General features: G+C 37.6%; 1 protein-coding gene across 3 annotated transcripts in view; it reads left to right on the forward strand.

The window, feature by feature from the left end:
• Positions 1-7,845: 7,845 nt before the first annotated feature.
• RUNDC3B (RUN domain containing 3B) overlaps positions 7,846-20,952 on the forward strand; it is a 138,339-nt gene continuing 125,232 nt past the window's right edge. The window contains exon 1 of one of the 3 annotated variants that reach the window (XM_012811643.2): positions 7,846-8,313. In XM_012811643.2, coding sequence (XP_012667097.1) covers positions 8,195-8,313 — 119 coding nt within the window. In that variant the 5' untranslated portion in view covers positions 7,846-8,194. The remainder of the gene's footprint in view (positions 8,314-20,952) is intronic. The other 2 variants (XM_003782642.1, XM_012811636.2) reach the window with 2 other exon arrangements.

Consider the following 20,952-nt stretch of genomic DNA (forward strand, 5'->3'; position numbering starts at 1 on the left):
AAAGCTGAGGCTAATTTCATTGTTTAAAAAATAATAAATGATATCTATTATATGTCCACTAGTGTCTTTTATCAGTGAATAAAACATATAATTTTTTTTGCCTGATACAGTTTACAACTTAGTGAGGGAAGATAGAAAATGAACAAAAAGGTAAATGAAAAATAAAGTACTGAAAGTGGAGTAAGGGCTATAGAGATAAAGAAGATAAGGAATTTACAAAAGCGCCCGAGCACGTCTGAGGGGAAGTTGTGCCAGACTTGGAGGCAGCTGCCAGGTTCCTCTCCAGTCTTGGCTTAACAAAAGAAAGCAAACAACAAAAATGGCAATGCTCAAACGAACGTTTCAGTGGTATTCAAATGGGAGTTTGGGTCGCATGCAGGCACAGACTGCGTTCGTGCTATTTTGTGATGAAAATGATACCAAAAATTAAAAAAAAATTAAAAAAAAAAAAAGGAATTTACACCAAAGAGGTTAGCACTTTAAGTAGGGTGCCTGAGTAGCTGATTTTAAGGAAGTAAGAGAATAAGCCTGGCTGGTATCTGAGCTACAGCAGTGCAAAGGCCCTGGGGCCGCCTTCTCCTCCCTCCTATGATCACTTCTTACTAACAGGTTATTTTAACACTTTATCACACCAATCTGGAAATTATGTCACAGTGGCATTTAAGGCCTTCTGCAATCTTTCTACCTTCAAAATACATCCAGGATCTAAGCACTTCTTCCACTGTCACTCCTTGGGGCTCACCTGGATCACTGGAACAGCTCCAGCTGGCTTCCAGCTTCTGCCTTTGGCCTCCTGCAATCTGATTTCAACTTAACAGTCAGAGTGATAAGATTATGTTACTTATTCCTCTGCTCAAATTCTCCAGTGGTTTTTCTCTCTCCCTTAGAATAGAAGTCAAATTCTACATGGTGGACTACAGGCCCTGCTGCATCTAACCATACGTCAACTGCTCTTCCTCCTTGACCCCTCCAACCCAGCCACACTAACTTCCTGCTTCCCCTTGGACAAGAGAGGTATGGTCCTGCCCCAAAGTGCTAGGATTACAGCCATGAGCCACTGCACTCAGCCATGGATATTTTTAAAAGGACTTAACATTTTTAACTGACTTAACAATCAGTTGCCCAAGGTAATTTACAAAATATTACTTTGGTATTCATATATTTTAGCTATAAAAACAAATTCTTAATGTTAAAGAGAGGTGTGTGTTGTTCCACTAACCTACTAATCTTTGTAAGTTAGTGCCTTGATAGTTTGTTTTTCTACACTTCATGATGCATTTTAATATCTCATAAAGCAATCTTCACTCATTATTTTTCTTTTACCCAGTGGCCTGGCTATATTTGGATATTTATACCTATAGATGTAAAAGTTATAGACAGAGTCTCACTATGCCCAGGCTAGAGTGCTATGGCATCAGCCTACCTCACAACAACCTCACACTCCTGGGTTCAAGCAATCTTCCTTTCAGCCTCCCAAGTTAGCTGGAAATAAGGATCCCATCACAGTGCCCAGCTAATTTTTCTAGTTTTTCAGTAGAGACAGGATATCACTCTTGCTCTGGTCTTGAACTCCTGAACTCAAGTTTCCTCCGAACCTCAGCCTTCTAGACTGCTAGGATTATAGCAGCCTACCCAGCACCAAACCCAGCCTACAGATGAAATTTAGAATTGTTTTGCCAAGATCTAAAAATGTAAACTTCTTTACTTCGCCATGGAATTTAGTTTTTCTGATGTGTTAGTAATATACTGAATAGTAAGAGTCATAATAATTATATCTAATGCTTACTGAGTACTTGCCAAGTGACATTTGCCATTTATTCCTATACATGCTATAGGAATAATCTCAAATGATACAACTACTTATCTGAAAAACCAACAGAATCAACTAAAAATCTGTTGAAAACAAAAAGCAAAATGGTGACTGTGCAAAAATGAATAGCTTTTCTGTGTAAAAACTGAAATACAGTAGGCAAAAAAAAAAAACCTACTCATAATACCAATCTAAAACTAGAGTCTAAGACAAAAACTATAAAACTTCACAAAGTTAAAAAAAAAATATCATAGTCTTATTGTAAATTTCACAAAGATGTTAACTTTATCTAATCTATAAATGTGGTACAATTCTAATCAGAATCTTTATAGCCTTTGGGGGAGGGAATATGTGTCAAAATGATTCTTATGCTTTTGTGGGAGAACAGACATTCCAGAATTACCTAAGAACATTCTAAAAGAGAGTGATTAGAAGATACTAGCCCTTGTAGATATTAAATGGAATTATAAGGCTTTGGTACTTCTTAGATTTTGGTACCACTAACTTGTGAATGATAAATCAATGGATGAAAATATAAAAAAGCTCAAATACATAAAATTTTTAATACCTGAAAATAGCCTTATTTCCTATCAGTGGAAAGGGATGCATTATTTAATACTAGTACTGGATAATTATTGGCCATTTGGAAAAAGTAGGCTCTTTCTCCAATGGACTCTTACCTAAAGATATGTTGTATAAATATTAAATAGACAAATGTGCAAGAAGAAAAATAAACATACTGCAGAAAGATGGATACTTTTACAATCTAAGCTTAGAGAAAGCTTTTCTAAGCACAATATGAAACCCAGAAACGATAAAAGTAAAAATACAAAAATTTACATAAAACCCCCAAAATTTCTGTAGAGAAAAAAAGTTACAACCAAACATAAAACACATTGGTGAGAAAATATATTGACTGTATGTAGGGTAAACCCATATAGGTGAAATTAAGTACATGAATCTCTATTGCATGTCTGGAGTGATCTGGAAAAAAGTTGCTAGGAAACATTGATATTAGCTATGTCTATGGACTTATTATTAAAAGCACAAATCTTTATTACAGATCCAAAATTAATATTATTGCATGATAAATTTAACATGTGAAATCAGTAGAAAAAAGATGAATCATTTAATAAATGTAATTGGGACAAATGGTTAATCTTTTGGAAAAATAAAATTATAATAGCTTAGTTTAGTGGTTCTCAACCTTCCTATGCCATGGCCCTTTAACGCAGTTCCTGTGGGTTGCCACCCACAGGTTGAGAACTGCTGGCCTAGTTTCACACTTTCATATATCACAGACAAATTAACTATTTTTGATACAAAAAGGAAAACATAAAATATATATATAATCTTGGGATGGCAAAGGCCTTTCTAAAATGAGCAAAGGACAAAATTGATGAATTTCATTTATATAAAGTATTTTAAACATCTCTAAGTAAACAACTCCATCAGCACCATAGACAAGGCAAACAACAAACCAGGAGAAGTATTTGCTACACATGTGATGCACAAATATGAACATGACAGAGCAAAACCCAAAGATATAATACAAGTGACCAATAAGTACATGAAATAAATGTGAAATTTCACTACTAATGAAAAACAAGTTAAAATATAAATAAGATACTATACTGCTCTTTGCTTTTATATGGCAGAACAGCAAAATGAATGATGGTACCCAAGGTGAGCAGGGGTGTAAGAAAACTTTTGTAGGATACAAATCAGTAAAACATCTCTAGGAAAAAAAATTTAATTTATACCCATTAAAATTATGCTTATCTTTGGACTCAGCATACATTTTTCCAAACCAAAAATGGAAGCCTAAAAGCTCCAGAATTCTCTGGACATTCTACATTCCTCAAGTGGTCAATGTGTACAATCCTTCTTGATTTGTAAGCACTGTGTGCACAACCCAGGGTTTTTCTGTTTAAGCCTGCCCTGGAGCTACTTTCTCAAAAAGACAGTGAAACATATTAGTAAAAAGAATGGATTTTTCACTGAATAGATCTAGATTCCAATCCTGGCTCTGCCTTTTACTGTATGACTTTGTCTCTGCTTCCATGTTTGTAAATGGGAGAATATATGAGTACCTGCCGTAGAGAATGGCTCTGGAGATTATTTGATAGAATCCAAACAGGCTTGTTTATTAACATCCCTTTTCAAGATTAAAGTAAAGAAGAAAGAAAAGAAAATCCTTTGAGCAGATGGCCAGTATTTGCCCCCCTCAAAGAAACTAAAAGACTAATTCCACCTTGTTTCGATCAGTTTTTACCCAAAGAGTAAGAATTTTTACAAAGAGGCTCAGCCCCCATAGCTCAGTGGCTACGGTGCTAGCCACATACACCAGGGCGGGCAGGTGCAAAACCAGCCTGGGCCTGCTACACAACAACTACAACAAAAAAAAAATAGCCAGGCATTGTGGTGGGCGCCTGTAGTCTCAGCTACTTGGGAGGCTGAGGCAAGAGAATTGCTTAAGCCCAAGAGTTTGAGGTTACTGTGAGATGAGACACCACGGCATTCTACCAAGGGCCACATAGTGAGACTCTATTTTTTAAAAAAAAGAATTTTTACAAAGAACTATTTGTGGGACCCATCACAGTACTCTTCACCATGTGTCTGTTATGGCCTGGAATGCCAGCCTTACTATCCATACCCTTCTGAAACAGCATGTTTGGTACTTCCCTGCCCATGATCCTGTCTGCACTACATTCCATGATGCCATCTGGAAATCTTGCTCTATGACCAAGACCACTTTTCATTCTTTACTTCTGAATGGTCCTTCCTTTCTCCACAAAAAGCTCTCCCTGAAAGCTCTGATTTACTCTCAAATGGAATTTTTTTCTTTTCTTTCTTTTTTTTTTTTTTTGCAGTTTTTGGCCAGGGCTGGGTTTGAACCCACCACCTCCGGCATATGGGGCTGGCATCCTACTCCTTTGAGTCACAGGTGCCACCCTCAAATGGGATTTTTAAAAATACTTTCGTCACATTTTTGCACCCTCACTTCTGATCATTTTTCTCTCTCTCTTACATTAGTAACCTTTCCCCCAAAGTAGATTTACTACATCAGCTTTAAAATGTGCTCAAGTCACTTTTGTGAAAGATAACAACACAACAGCAATACAACACCACATCCCTCTACTCGATATTCCTCTATGCCATTACCTTTTTTTTTCTTTTCCTTCACAATACCTTTATAAAAGAGTTGTGCGATTCACTCTTGTTCTACTGAAACAGTGCTTAGTGATCTATAGGAGTACTTTTATACAAAAGAAGTTAGTTCTTTGTACAAGTTTCAAGAATGTTTTCTTAGTTGGTCATTTTTCCTTAAATTTTGCTTATGGTGATACTTGTTTTGTGGATTTAAAAAAATTGTACCTTCAACTTTTCTAATCTCTTTTGTACGGCTGCTAGGTTTGCAGTATACTTAGTCCACTTTGAGACTAACATAAACTTTGGTTTGGTAAAATCTCACTTGCAGCATTTCATATTTGAGTTTTCTATAATGTTAATTACAAATTACACATGTGATTTTGTCTTTTTTGATGAGGAAAAGGTTGGGAAAATGGTGAATGGGTAAGTTCTGCCCATTTGGAATTCCTGTGAGTTAAATTAGGCATCTAATTTTTTTTCATAATTTTTATTGTGAATCTTTTTACGTCTCTGAATGTGAAAAGAAAGAAAAATTATACCTTTGTGCAAATGCTCCACTAAATAAAATGAAGACTTGAAATGGATGCTAAAAGAAGTTTAAAATGTTATGTAAAAACTCATGGGGCTCTAGAGTAACACTATACTTTGTACTGGATAGTAATCTCCAGATCTCCAGATTAGTAAAGTAGGGAAGAAAAAGACCCAGGATACATTGTCAGGCTCAGTGAGAAAAATCCTTATCAAATAAGGCCCTCATGTGGCTGTTTAATGATATGCTGTACATGCAAAAAAAAAAAAAAAAAAAAAAGATTGTCTTACAGCAAAATCTTGTTAAGTACCAATATGTCATTTGAATCCTCCTAAAGGTAGCGTTTGAAAATAATTACCTAATTAATCATTTAAGATGGAGTTTTACTAAATTTTCAAACTTCACTGTACAAATGGCACAACAATATACTGGAGGCTAAAAAGCCAGTATTCAAAATAATATCTTACTTTCCTCATTCTCACAGGACCATTCCCTTCTGTCTTTCTGATAAATGCCTCTGAGTTTTGTGTGTTCTCTCCCTCCCTTTGGACATATCAAATAGGGATTTTGGGAATTGTCTTGATAACTAATAGCGTTTCATTCTTTTTCCTGTGCAATTTTAATTCACAGTTTAAACACTAGTAATGTCAATTTGAGTAGTATTTGTTATTGCCAGTGCAAATACTTTGCTCAGACTGCCTGCATAGGCAGTGTACTTGTTTCCTGAAGGCTACTTCTGAATTAATACCGTGGGGTAACAAGAAGACACCAGTTAAGTGGTAGCTCCCGGGAGGGGAAACCTCTCTGTCAGAGCAGAGCACTAAAGAAAGCTCGGGAACAAGTGTGCTGACTAGCCACAAACACATATGAAAAAGCCCCCTCCTTTTACTAACATGAAAGAGTTTAAAGCCTAAATTATTTTCTTATAATTTTAATGAGTAAATATTTATTATAGTAAAATAGTTAAGACAAATCTTTCCCCCCCACACATAGATTACATAGATTTTTGTTCTACTATGATTAGACTTGGTAACTGAGATGAGTTTTTTTGCCCTGATACTTTTGAATATCCATTTTAAAATTTAAAAAATCTCAAAAATTACTACCCTGAGCTCTATTATACAAAACTCTGTTTTAAAATCATTCAATATGAAGTAACTACTTCCTGTATTACTGTGTACAATACGTAAGTACAGAGACAGCTACACTATAGTGTATATTCTATAACGTTTCTTCGACACAAACTTCAAAACCAGACGTGGAAGTTAAATGGATTTTGGAGGCACTACAACTGTGAAATTTTAGTAAAAATAATGTCAAATGTGACTCCAATTAAATTCAAGGGACATTTATTTAGGACCTGTACTACATATGCTATTCATGGCATTGTTAGGTCCCACCAGCATAACAGTCAGTAAGGATTTCACTCTAAGTCTACGCATATCCGCGCAAAGGGAGGTAAACAGAAGGCTTAGGCGAGTGCCAAAGACCGTGGGCCAAAGTACTGACCCTCTTACAAGTAAGGCCAAGGCTTGATAGACAAGCTGTGCAAGGTGGGCGCTTCGGAACACAGGCATGGAGGGCGGCGCTCTAGGCCTCTCTAAGGGTGCAGCCCCGCGGCGCCAAAGCCGAATTGCTCCTAGCTTCATTCCCCGCTGTCTCCACTCCCCTACTCCCCCTCCCATACCAGGGTCAAGTGCCCAGAACCCTAGAAGACTGTACACTGGCAGCACGCTCGTTCTTACACGCTCAGTCCTGGTTGTAGGCGGTGCTAGAGGCTGAAGTGGGGGCGTCGTTGAGTGGAGGGTCAAGAAATCCTGCTACCAGACGCCCCAAGAAGGATATTCTACAGGTAATTTCCGCCTGCAGGCCATCGTGTAGGTGTTTACTAGGCCTCGGGTTAGACAAAAGGAACCTCCCTCCCTTCTCAGTAGTCTGGCCCAGGGTCGGCCGCGGTGCGGGCGCGGGCGCGGCGGCATTCCCCGCACTGAAGCTAACGGAAGTCACAACCCTGAAGATCAGCAGTTACAGCCTGCCCCCAGGCAAGAGTTGGTAATCGGCTCCGGGCACTCTGGGGCCGCGCATCCCACAATCCCTGCGTGGCCGCCGGCGGCGAGAACGAGCCCGGCGTCTTGACAGCTGCCCACGAGTCTGGGCGGTGTTCGAGCGCGTAGCTTTAAAAGGTCCGCGCGGCCGGCCCCGCCTCTCGCGCGCCGCAATTGGCTCCAGCGGAGGCAGCGTTGATCCAAGAGGTGCAGAGAGGGCGGAGCTGCGCGCGCGAGGCCCGGGGCCTCTCCGCAGCGGCCCCGGCTGGGGAGCCAGTGGCGGCTGAGTGTGGGTGGTTGGGTGTGCAGGGCCGGCCGGCTTGCGAGCGCGCGGGCTGTCAAGGTCCCCGGGGAAGCTGGGGAGCGCCCGACGCCGACCTGCACGCGCCACCCGGTGGTCGGCGGCGCGCGCGAGAGCAGAGGTGGTGCGTGCGTGTGTTCTCGCCTGTGTATGTGTGAGGCGCTGGGGTGCCCAGGGCCAGCCTTCAAGCCCCTGGTTGTTAGTCCCCCGCTGGCTTGCACTCACTGGTCCTCCCCGCTCCTTCCCTACATCGTTCCAACGCCTCCGCTGTCGCGTACGGAGCGAGAGCCCAGGCAAGCAGGAGTGGGGGCGTTGTGGGGTCGCACGAGACAAAGGGGGCGCGGGGTCAGCCCGCCATGGCCTCCCGGAGCCTGGGGGGCCTGAGCGGGGGCCGCGGCGGCAGCAGCGGCGGCAAGAAGAGCTTGAGCGCCCGCAATGCTGCGGTGGAGAGGAGGAACCTGATCACTGTGTGCAGGTACGGCGGCCCAGGGCTGAGGGCTCGGGGAGTGCACGCGAATCCCGGGGGCGGGGGCGGGGAACCGGGGACTACGGCCAGTGCCCCCGGCGTCTGCCGCGTTGGGCGTGTCTGCGGGCGCTCAGCGCCCTGGAGAGGTACCCTGGGCTGGGCACCGCCGAGGCCCTGGACTTCCCATCACTTCCAGTGCTGGAGGCAGCCGAGGCTAGGGCTTGGGGCGGGGCTGGGGGAGGATTTGTTTTGAGTGTGCAGTCTAATGTCGGTATAAAAGAAGGCTAGGACGAAAGTCTCTTGCATTTAATGCGTACTAAACTGCCAGCTGGCTTTAGGTAAAGTAGTGTTTACTCTATTGGCCCCCAAATGGGAGTGCATTTTGTTGTTTGGCTTGCTTACATACAGCTTCACTGATTTTATTCCACAGATATTAACTAAGTGCCTACTAGACGCCAGCCCTTGTGTGCGTGCGTGCTATCCACTTTTAAACTACAGTGCTAGGGCTGTTTCTGCAGTTATAATATTAAGAGTGAGACTGTGGAGGATACCTAGTTTTCGTGTCAATTATTTAGTCTAAAGTCTAACTATCCTTAAATGTTTTTTAACTATAACTGTATTCCCTTTAGAAAACGTAGAAGAGTAATTATTATGTATAATAAGCCTAGTGCTCAGAGGTAACTATTTTTTAACATTCTGATTATTTTCTTTAAGTTTTATATCTAGGAATTAAGAAAAATAGAAATTCTAGGCATCCAATTCTTCAAAACAACTCTGAGACATTTAGTTGTTTTAAAATTACTCTGTTCCTTCAACCCCAGGAATCATTAGTCAGTGATACTCCCCTACAAATCAGATGATTATGAAACCTTTTCTTCCCATGCATGTATATCTGTATGGTTTTTTCTTCTGGTTCTCCTGTGTGAAAATGTGTCTACCATCTAAGTGGAACACACATATTTGTATTAGGACTTACGTTCAATAATTTTAAGTGATTTTTTAAAACTTGGATAATTACAGATGTTCGTCTAGCAGGAAGACCAGCCTTGTTGATAATTATGACACTTTGAGTTCTAACTGGTAAAGTAATATGAAATCTTAATTTACCATTTGTGCTGTTTAGGATACAACTTTTTGAAGCCGATAGGCTTTATTAAATTTTCTTAAATTCAGGCAAGTATTTTTAAAGTTAGGTAAATAAAACAATAAGCAAGGCTGATTTTCTTAACTGTAATTTCCAAATATTAAAGAACCTTTTTTTAAAAATGTAATTTTTAAAAAATGAGGGTAATTTGAACTTATATAGTGCTTCTTGAGGTAATGTACATGTATTTCACAAAAGTTCAGTTACACTTCACAAGGACAGTGATCTTGTGTATTTTTTGCTTGATCTTTTTCAGATTCTTCACAGTATTGCATCTGACACTCAATAAATATTTAATAAGTAAATAAATTCAGTGGTGGGTACAGTTCCTTTTGCTTCTCTGTTTTCGTGTTGGCTGGTTTTAGCTTATGAACTGTTCATTTCTGCCCTACCAGTGACAGTTGAGGAAGAAAGGGATTTGTATTTTGACTCTGTTTAAATTACATTTTTAATTATCTTTAAGAAATTTCAGTACCATCTCACTGATTTGTGTAGACAGCTATCTGGGCTAGTCATACTTTCATTATTTTTTATTTGTATAATTATTTTCTATTGAAAAATGAATATATGCCAACTTTAGTTATAGTTTACACAGATTTAGTGTAATAGTTAAAATATATTCCAGTTTCTGGCCTAGATTTCAATTTGTATAGTTATTTACATGGATAATATTAAGGATGTTGTTCACGTCTAGATAGCTAACGGTGTGTGTATATTATCCATGTCTAGTAATGGGATCTTTTTGATTGACTTATCTAAATGATTTTTACTTCTTGGAAAAAAAGTCACTGTATGCCATTTGTACTTTATGTAGCCCCACCTGGAGTTCAGGAAAATGAACAAAGCAGCATTTAGGCATTTATGCCACTTTTCAGGATCACCAAACCCTGGGTATCTCACTGTCTTATGAATTCACTTTTAAATTGTCACATCTCAAATCAGAGATGATTTGGTATTTAAGTAAGGAAGAAGTGGGGTTAGTAGAAATACAAATGAGTTTTTTAATTTGCTCTGTCATTTAACTAGTGTGCCCTTAACAAGTCATATAACCTTCTCATTTTTCAGTTTTATATCTCCCGAAAATAATGTTGGACTAGATCATTGGTAATCTTCAATAGCAGCCCTAAAATAATGGCCTTCAAAGAAAAATATGTTCATATTTGAATTTGAGTTTTTCTGAAAATGGTGGACACATGTGATAGGTAGATGTGGCATGTGTATTTTTCTCTGTAAACACAACCATTTGGAATAGCACCTTCCATTTTGTGAGTCTCTACTGATGTTCTGTAAAAATTGAACTGTTTCCAAAACCAAACCCTGCAAAAAAAAAAAAATAAAATAACCCACTACCTTAAATTATGCTAGGGTATGTACTATCTACAAATTCTTAAACAATCATGCTTTTCCTTACCCCTTAAACAATTTAGACGTATTCTCGGTTTAGGTTTAAAGCTTTATTATACATGTATAAGAACACAATTCTTTACGTCTAAAGCCTTCTATAAGTACAATGTTGTTATTGTTTTGAATGTTGTAATTGTGCTGTTTGGTTAGGTAGGACAGTCAGGAAAGAGCTGAATTAAACTTTGGTTCATTGTGATTGTGTAGGTATATGTGGCTATTTCATCAATTTTTTTCTAGTGAACACTTATATATTGTAGACTAAAAATACATGTATGGTACTTATTTCAGCAAATAAGTCCTATTATGTCATGTTTTTCACAGATTGTGGTGGAGAGAAAGTAGGTCATCTGAGGACTCACTCTTAATCTTCCACACTCAGCACTGACTCTGGCACCGAGCACCAACTAGTATTTTCCCTGCATATTCTCTATCTTTTAGAACTTTCAAAAATTAAAATGTTAAAGTCTGTTAGATTTTTTAGACTTGCATTTATTGATCATGTTTTTCTCCTTTTTAAGTTGCATAGTTTATAGAAAAGGTTATATGTTCCTTTGATTTAGTTCTATTGTCAGAGAATTAAAATGTAGGTTCTCTTTCTGTGGATTAACAATGTCTTATGAGCCAATTATTAAAATATATAGGCAAAAACATTTTAAAATACAAAGTCTGGTGAACTCATCCTAGAGAAAGTGGTACATACTTCATTCTTGAATATCACTATGGTCACCTTCATCTACCATCACCCCTTAGGAAGCTATGCAGCAACATCAGTGCCTAGTCCACTCTTGAAAGCAATTTTGAAACTCTTTTTTCTGGGATGGCCATCAAAGCCGTCATTATATTACCCTTGCTAACCTGATTGTCATCAAAATGTTTTCCTTTCAATAATTCCTTTATCTTTGGGTAAAGAAAAAAGTCACCAGATCAGGTGAGTAGGGAGGGTGTTTGATACAGTTATTTGTTTACTAGTTAAGAACTCCCTCATAGACAATGCTGTGTGAGCTGGTGCATTGTCATGATGCAAGAGCCATGAGTTTTTGGCCAAGATTTTTAGTTAAGATTTTCCAACAATTTTGATACACAATTCAAATTTTTTCAGTGTTTTTGTTAGTTCTGCTCATTACTGGCTACCGTGACCTCTCTTTATCAGTGATGCTTTCTCTCCTCTCAGAGAAACATTTAATTCATTTGTACACTGCTATTTTCTTCATGGCATTATCCCCATAAACTTGGACTAATATGTCCTTGACGTCACATCCACTCTTACCAAGTTTAGCAAGGAATTTATGAAGGCTTGTTTGTTGCTCTAATTCAAGCTCTTGACATTTTTGCAACAGAACAAAAATAAGCAACAACAATGAATGCCACTCAGTGTTGATGTGAACACAACTGTGAGATACTAATTTGCAAAGTTTATGAAACTATACCGAGTTGTTTGTACAGTGCTGCCAAGACACTGTGCACAGTGGGGCAACTTTGCGAACCTAATTGTCAGACTTTGTAACATTTGTGCCAAACTTTCTTTTTTTTGAGACAGAGCCTCAAGCTGTCCCCCTGGGTAGAGTGCCATAGCATCAAAGCTCACAGCAGCCTCCAACTCCTGGGCTCAAACGAGTCTCCTGCCTCAGCCTCCCAAGTAGCTGGGACCACAGGCACCCACCACAGCGCCTGGCTATTTTTTGGTTGCAGCCATCGTTATTTGGCGAGCCCAGGCTGGATTCGAACCCACCACCTTAGGTGTATGTGGCTGGTGCCTTAGCCACTTGAGCCACAGGCGCCAAGCCTGTGCCAAACTTTCAAATAAATACTTTAAGAGAAACTTTCCACACAAAGTCATAATTTTGCAGTTTATGGATAGAAAGGACAAACAACAGAGATTTAAGGAGATAATGTGATGAGTTAAGTGGAAACAAATGATTTTACCATTAAAGTACTTTATACATAGTCTTAATGTTTTATAGGTTAAGATATTATTTCAGAACTTGAATAAGATTTCTTTCTTTATTTGGAGGAGTAGGGCAAGGGTCTTACTTTGTCACCCTCAGTAGAGCGCTCTGGCATCAAAGCTCACAGCAACCTCAAACTCTTGGGTACAAGAGATTCTGTTGCCTCGCCTCCGAGTGTTGAGATTATAGGCACCTACCACAACACCTGGCTATTTTTAGAGACATGGTCTCACTCTAGCTCAGGCTGGTCTCCAATGGGTGAGCTCAAGCAGTCCACTCACCTCGGCCTCCCAGAGTGCTAGGATCACAGGAGTGAGCCCAGCACACCCAGTCCTTGAATAATGTTTCAAATTACACTCACACCCCATTTTTCCAGCATATTCAAGGAATGAGGAGTTCATATTTTCTACGTAACTAAAGTTTAAGCTTAAAATTGTTCTACCAACTGTAGTGTTTTAGTCAGCATTTATCGGGGAGTGTAATCTTCTGTGTTAACTGAAGCATATGATTTAAGTACTTAAATTTAAACCACAATAAATAACACTTAAAACATTTTGGATGAGTTGCTTTTAAAAAAATTACACATTTCCCTACCTTCTTTAAAAAGACTATGCAATAGCATAATGTAATCCTTATTGATGATGTAACTCTGGATCTACTTCTGGGAGTATGTCTGCTGTGTAGTGGCTACTTTTGGAGACTTTTGAGGTACATGGAGCTCAGTGGCCCCAGAAGATGATGTGTTTGGAGTTCTTTGTCTGCTTTTGCATTCTGATTTTTTTTCCTACAAAGTTAGTTGTTATTTCTTACAGCTTTTTATTTCAAGCAGTTCTTTTCTCTGCACTTCCCTTTCTTACTTGCTGATTATAATTGGTTGTGAACTATGAAAGCAGATGACTGAACTTAAAATTGTGTGTTTTTAAAAAAAGTGCCCAGAGTTAAGCGAATTAACTTTAGCATTCTGAACTACTTAATATTTTGGTTGCTAAACAACCAGAAAACTTTGCCTATTCCTATGCTTGATCTTGGTGGGAGAAATGCAAATATGATATGTTACTGAATATTATGATCAATATAAAATGTCTTAGTTTATTTTGTGTTGTTGTAAAGGAATACCTGAGGGTGGGTAATTTATAAAGAAAAGAAGTTTGTTTAGGTCACAGTTCTGAAGTCTGTACAAGAAGTATGAAGCTGGCATCTGCTGGGGTTATGGTGAGGGCATTTGTGCTGTATAGGAACGTGGTGGAAAAGGTCAGAGGGGAGGCAGGCATATGTGAAGAGGGTCCACAGCCCAAGGGGTGTCTGGGCTTTATAACAGCCTACTTTCCAGGAAACTAATTCATTGCTTCTGCTCACTAGAGCAAGAACTAACTCACTGCCTGAGAATGGCACCAAGCCATTCAGGAGGTCTCTGCCTCATTGACTCGGACACCTCCCACCAGGCCCTACCTCCCAACACTGTCAACACTGGGGATCAAATTTCAGTATATTTGGTAGGAACAAACAAACTATATCCTAACTGTAGCATGGTCCTTTAAATAACTTTAAATGACTCACTTTTCTTGTTACTGTTTGCTTGAGTATGCCTCCTAAGACTTCATATCATAGCTGTAGTGATTATAATATTTTGGGATAAAGCTCTTTTAGTCTTTCTATGTGTAGTAGAACTTTGGGTTGTGACTTTGATCAACATTAGTTATATCGTTTCAGAGCAAGTTCTGTATGATTTCTAAGAATTCTTAGTGCCCTGTTAACAAGTGCTTGCATTGGAGATAATGTGATCTTTTCAGCTGCTAGTCCTGGGTAGAATTCAGCACCAACAAAAACTAAACTGGGTTCCTATTATCGATAATTCACAACAGAGAATAGCTATCCCACGGGCATTTAGTAGGTGGTAACTATTTTAACCTTGCTGCTGCTTGATAAATGTCAAAAGTTCAGTCGAGAGAGAACTTTCAAGGTGGAATATTTGAAGCTTATCCACTCTTAACAGGTTTATAAAATACATTCCTGGTTCAATCCAAATCCTCAGAGAGCAGCTGGGTATATAGACTGCTTTGCTGTATGCTTTCCTGTCCCCAGTTGGTTTTACCCAATTGTGTGCTGGTAAGATTCCATCAGCCTACACTGAGGTTCATCGTAAGAAGTAATCACAGATTGTCTTGAAGTTATTGTCAAGAACGTTGTTTATTATGTCAAAAATGGCTTGTGTGAAGACTTTTGTGAGAAATATCTGTCTTTAGTGCCAACAATTATATTTCTAGGCAATCGATTTATATCTGTGGAATACAAATGAATGTGTAACTGACAACTTTATGTTTTCTCATAAAACTGTTGGATATCTTAGTGTTAAGTTTGTAGCCAATATCTATAAGACACGTGGAATGTCATGATCATGTATTTAGCCTTCTTTCTAGCTCCACTACTGCCCCTACTTTTTTTTTTTTTTGAGATGGGAACACTCTGTTGACATCACTGATGGAGTACGGTGATGTCATTATAGCTCACCACAATCTCATACTCCTGAGCTCAAGTGATCCTCCTCAAGCTTCAGCCTCCTGAGAAGTTGGGACTATGGTGCACACTACCATGCCTGCTAAGTTCTCAGTTTTTTTGAAGAGATGGGGGTCTCACTCTTGCGCAGATTGGTCTCAAACTCCTGACTTCAAGCAATCCTCCCAACTGAGCCTTCTGGAGTGCTAGAAGTACAGGTGAGAGCCACTGTGCCCCCACCCCATATTTTTGATATAAATTTTTCTTTGCTTCTAATTTCCATGCAGAAAAACACACATAAGTATACAGCTCAATGAATTTTTTATAAGAGGACACGACGTTGTAATTAGAACTCAGGTCACCAGGTCAAAAATCAGAATAAATGCTCAAATGCCCATAGACCTCCTCTTTGCTTTCTTCTAGTAGTTACCCATCAGGTAACTGCTCTCCTGATTTTAAACACCACAGTTTATTTTTGCCTCTTTTTGAATTTAAAATGAATGGAATAATACAGTATGTACCCTTTTGTGTTTAGCTTACTTTGTTCAACACAATGTTTGTGAAATTTGTCCTTTATTTTGCCTGTTGTTGTAGTTCATTCACTTTCACTGCTATCATTGAATGAATATATAGTTTTTCTGTGTTACCATTTTGGATACTTGAGGTGTTTCTACTTTTTTGACTACTACTAGTTGAATATTCATGAATATGTATTTTGGTGAATATATGTATGTAATTGTGGAAAGTACAGAGCAAGGAATGGAATTCCCAGGTCATATGGTATGTATACTGACCACAGCTTTCCAAAGGAGTTCTACCAACCTACACACCAATGAGCAGTGTCTAAGAATTCCATTTGTTCCAAATCCTCACTAAGGCTTGAAATTTTCTATCTTTCATTTCTCTCTTTCTATCTGATGTTTGTTGCAATGTCACATGATGGTTTTTAATTTGCATTTCATTGATAACAAGTGAAATCAAGCACTTTTTCATAAGTCTGTTGGCTATTTGGAGATCTTTTGTGAAATGCCATTTCAAGTCACTTATCAACTAGGGGTCCCTGCCTTTTTGTTTGATAGTTTTTTTACATTCTGTATGGGAATCTTTCGTTGGATATATGTAATGCTAATAGCTTTCATTTGGTGGCCTTATTTTGCACTCTGTAGTGGGTTTGGATGTATAGAAAGTTTTTATGTAAAGTAGTCCCTACATTTCCTTCATAGTTAGTTTATTGCGACATATTTAAGAGATCCTGTCCCAAGGTAATGAAAATATTCTCCTCTTTTCTTCTAAAACTTTGTTTTAATGTTTATATCAACAATTCATCTGTAGCATATTTTTTATTTATAGTGTGACGTATAAGGGTCAAGATTAAATATTTCCCTTAAGAAAAATTACCAGTAGTTGACCTGATACAATTTATTCGAAAGATGATGCTTTCCTTGCTGCTGTCAATGTGTCACATTTATCTTAAGTCAGTTGACTGGATCATTAGTGGTTTAGTTGGCAGACTCTCTTTTGTTCCAGTGAACCATTTGACTTTTCTTAGCTAGTATCAAACTAGTTTAATTACCATAACTTTATATTTTGGTGTTGGTAATGTAAGTTTTCTCATCTTACTGTTCAAAATAGTCTTGGCTTTTTGAAAACTAAATTTTAGAATCAACTTGTCAATTTCCTTTAATTCTTTTTTTGATACAGAGTCTCACTGTGTCACCCTTGGTGGAGTGCCATAGCGTCACAGATCACAGCAACCTCAGACTCTTGGGCTTAAGCCATTCTCTTGCCTCCGCCTCCCAAGTAGCTGGGACTACAGTCGCCTGCCACAACACCCGGCTATTTTTTGTTGTAGTTGTCATTGTTGTTTAGCTGGCCTGGCCCAGGTTCAAACCCACCAGCCTAGGTGTATGTGGCTGGTCCCGTAACCTCTGTGCTATGGGCGCCAAGCCAGTTTCCTTTAAATTTTTTTCTAGGATTTTTATTAAGTTTGTACTTATTCTATAAATCAGTTCTGGGAAAACTGTCATATTTGCAATATTAAGACTTACAACCCATGAACATATATATTTCTTCATATGTTTAAATATTCTGTTATTTTATTAAGAATATTTTATAGTTTTGAATATACAGATATTTACCTCTTATAGGCTTATTCTTGCACATGTGTATATTTTTATATTATTGCAATTGAAATCATTAAAAGATTTTAATTTTCTTTTAATTTTTTCTGGTATATATAGCATACATTTGACATTTTAAGATATTGGCCTTATATGTATCTAGCAATCTTAACTAGGTTTACATTTTAATTCTAACATATTTTCTGTGGTTTTTTTTCCCTTAATTTTCTAAATACATAGTAATCTCATGTGCTTGTTTTTTTTCTTCCTTTTTCTTTTCTTTCTTTCTTTCTTTTTTTTTGGCAGTTTTTGGCCAGGGCTGGGTTTGAACCTACCACCTCCAGCATATGGGGCCGGCGCCCTATTCCTTTGAGCCACAGGCGCTGCCCTGTTTCTTCCTTTTTCAATCTTTGTGCCTTTTCTTTCTTGTTACTGGTGTGACTAGGATGTCCCACTTAGATGGTGTCACAGAAAACATTCAAATTTTATAATTAAGTAGGATGTTGCAGTAGGTTTTTCTTAGTTTTCTCATATTTCTATATTCTTGAGAATGTTCATCATAAGTGGATGCTGAATCTTATATTAATTTATACTTTTCTATATCTATCAAAATAAACGTGATTACTATCCCCTTTGTTTTTGGCTTGTATTTGTTGTAAATTATATCGATTGATTTTTGCATGTTAAACCACTCTGGAATAAAAAATACTTAATTGTGATGTATTATATTTTTTGACATGTTTGCATCCAGTGAATTATTTTATTTGAAATTTTTACATATTTGTTCATGAAAGACATTGGTCTGTAATTGTCCTTTTAATGTCTTTGTCTGGTTTTGTCATTAAGATTATGTGATGTTATAAAACAAGTTTGGAAGTGGTACCCCCACCCCCGACCTATAGAAGTTGTATAAGACTGATACTACTACTTTTTTAAACATTTGGAAAAATTCATCAGGAAAGCAATCTGAACTGCATATTGTCTTTGTGGGAAATCTTTAGTTACAGATTCAATTTACTTAGTAAATATTGAACAACTCAAATTTCTAATTTCTTCTTATATCAGTTTTAGTAAAATTTTCAAGGTGTATACCTATTTTATTTGTATTAAAATTTTAAGGCTTTTCTTGATATCCTCTTAATATCCTGATGTTTTCTGAACTATAATGATTTCCTTTTTTTTTTTCTTTTTATTGGTTATCTCTGTTTCCTCATTTTTTCTTGCTAAGAGTTCTTAAATTTTTTTTTTGAGACACAGTCTTCCTTTGTCACCCTCAGTAGAGTGCTGTGGTGTCATAGCTCACAGCAACCTCAAACTCTTAGGCTTAAGTGATTCTCTTGCCTCAGCCTCCCAAGTAGCTGGGACTACAGGTGCCCACCACAACATCCAGCTAATTTTTGGTTGTCGTTGTCATTGTTGTTTGGCAGGCCCAGGCTGGGTTCGAACCTACCAACTCCAGTGTATGTGGCTGGTGCCGTAGCCGCTGAGCTACAACAGGCACCAAGCTTAGAGTTCATAAATTGTATTAATTTTTTCAAATAACCAACTTTTGGCTATATTAATTTTTCTCTGTCAATTCATGGGTTATTTGAAATATATTCTCTCACTTTTAGACAGTTGAAAGTTTTTAAGATATCTTTTATATGTTAATTCATAACTTAATTCCACTGTGCAGAGAACATATTCTGAAATATTTTAAACTTTGGAATTTTTTTGATGTTTGCTTTATGATATAGGATATAGTTAATTTCAATGTATATTTCATATGTATTTGAAAAGAATATATAATTTGTCTGTTTCTCCTTTTAGTTCTGTAATTGTTTTGGAAGTATTTTGTTGCTCTCTTACTAGTTTTATGCAGATTTATAACTGTGGTCTTTCTAGTAGTTTGATTCCTTTGTCCTCATGAATTGTTCCTCACTATCTCTGATAATGCTACTGCCTTAAAGTCTGTTTTGTTTGCTATTAATATATTAATAGTTGCAAACAGCTTTTTAAAATTTATTTATTTACTGATTTATTTATTTTGGAGGCAAGGTCTTACTCTGTTGCCTGGGCTAGAGTCCAGTGATGGTCATCATAGCTTACTATAGCCTCAAACTCCTACTCTCAACCAGTCCTCCTGCTTCACCCTCCCAGATATCTAAGACTATGCTCATGCGCCACCACGCCCAACTTTTTTTTTTATTCTTTTTTTTGTAGAATTGGGTCTTACTATGCTGAGTAGGTTGGTCTCAAATTTTTTGTGGAATTGGGTCTTACTATTCTGAGTAGGTTGGTCTCAAGCAGTCCTCCTGCCTCTACCTCCAAAAGTGGTAGGATTACAGGTATGCGCTATCACATCTGGCCGGCAGCTTTCTTTTAGTGGTTATAGTATTAGCTGTATGAGGTTCTTTTTCCATCTTTTACTTTCACACTTTCTGGGTCCTAATAAAGTGTCTCTTGTAGGCAGGAGAGAATTGAATGTTGCATTTTATTTAGTCTGATAATCCTAGTCTTTTATTTAGTGTAATTGACCTTTCTGAATTTAATCTTATTATGTTTGGATTTATAGTTACTGTCTTACTATTTTATGTTCACTTATTTCTCTTACGTCTTATACATTTGTATTTTTTATAATTTAATTTATTTCACTATTCCAGTTTTTCACTCTGTGAACTTGTTAGCCACACATTATTTTTCTTCCTGTACATATACATACACACATGCTTGATTTCTATTTTTTTGGCAGTTACAGTCTAATGCAAATTGTAACTTTCACTACTTCTCCAACCATGCATCACCCCCTTATCCTAAACATTTTTCCTAAACATATTTTAAAATATCTCCAAATTTCAAATTCTACAAGATTATTTTATTACTATATTTTATACTAGATAATCAGGAAGAATACATTTACATTTATCCACAGATTTTTCCTTTCCACTTTCCTCCCATCAGTTCTGAAAAAATGGTTGCTGTTATATTTTTACACTCCAATTACACTTATGTTACACTTTACCAGGTCTTTCTTGACTTACATGCTTTTCTGTGTTTTCTATTTCATTTTCTCTCTGAATGTCAGCTGGTATGTTTTCTCTATGGACTTCTTTACCAGCTCATTAATCATATTTTCTGCTTTGTCTATTCTACTGCTTAATCTATTGAATGAGTTTTTACTTTTAGGTAGGTTCAGACTTTTTTATTGGATTCATTTTTTAACAGACTCTAATCCTCTGATTTAAAGAAAAACCCTGTCTTTTAAAAAATTTAAGCTAACACTAGGTTAAATGTTTTGTGTATGCTGTTTCCTTTTTTCACAGTAATTAGTTAACGAGCCATTGAGGAAACTGAAATTCAAAGAGGTTAAGTGTTCTGAAAGGGACTGGATTATAGTAGAGCCAGGTGTGAATCGAAGGGCTTTCTGATTTTAAAGCTCCTCTTCTTTATATCGCTCTACTGCTGTCAGTTTGAATGTATCTGGTTTACTAGATGGTTTACTTTTGTTAAAATATTGTACTTGAAAATTTTTATTTGCTATTGGATAAAGAATAATTGGATT

The sequence above is a fragment of the Otolemur garnettii genome, unplaced genomic scaffold (genome assembly GCF_000181295.1).
Source record: "Otolemur garnettii isolate 467f Iridium unplaced genomic scaffold, OtoGar3 scaffold00005, whole genome shotgun sequence".
NCBI classification, from domain to species: Eukaryota; Metazoa; Chordata; class Mammalia; order Primates; family Galagidae; genus Otolemur; species Otolemur garnettii.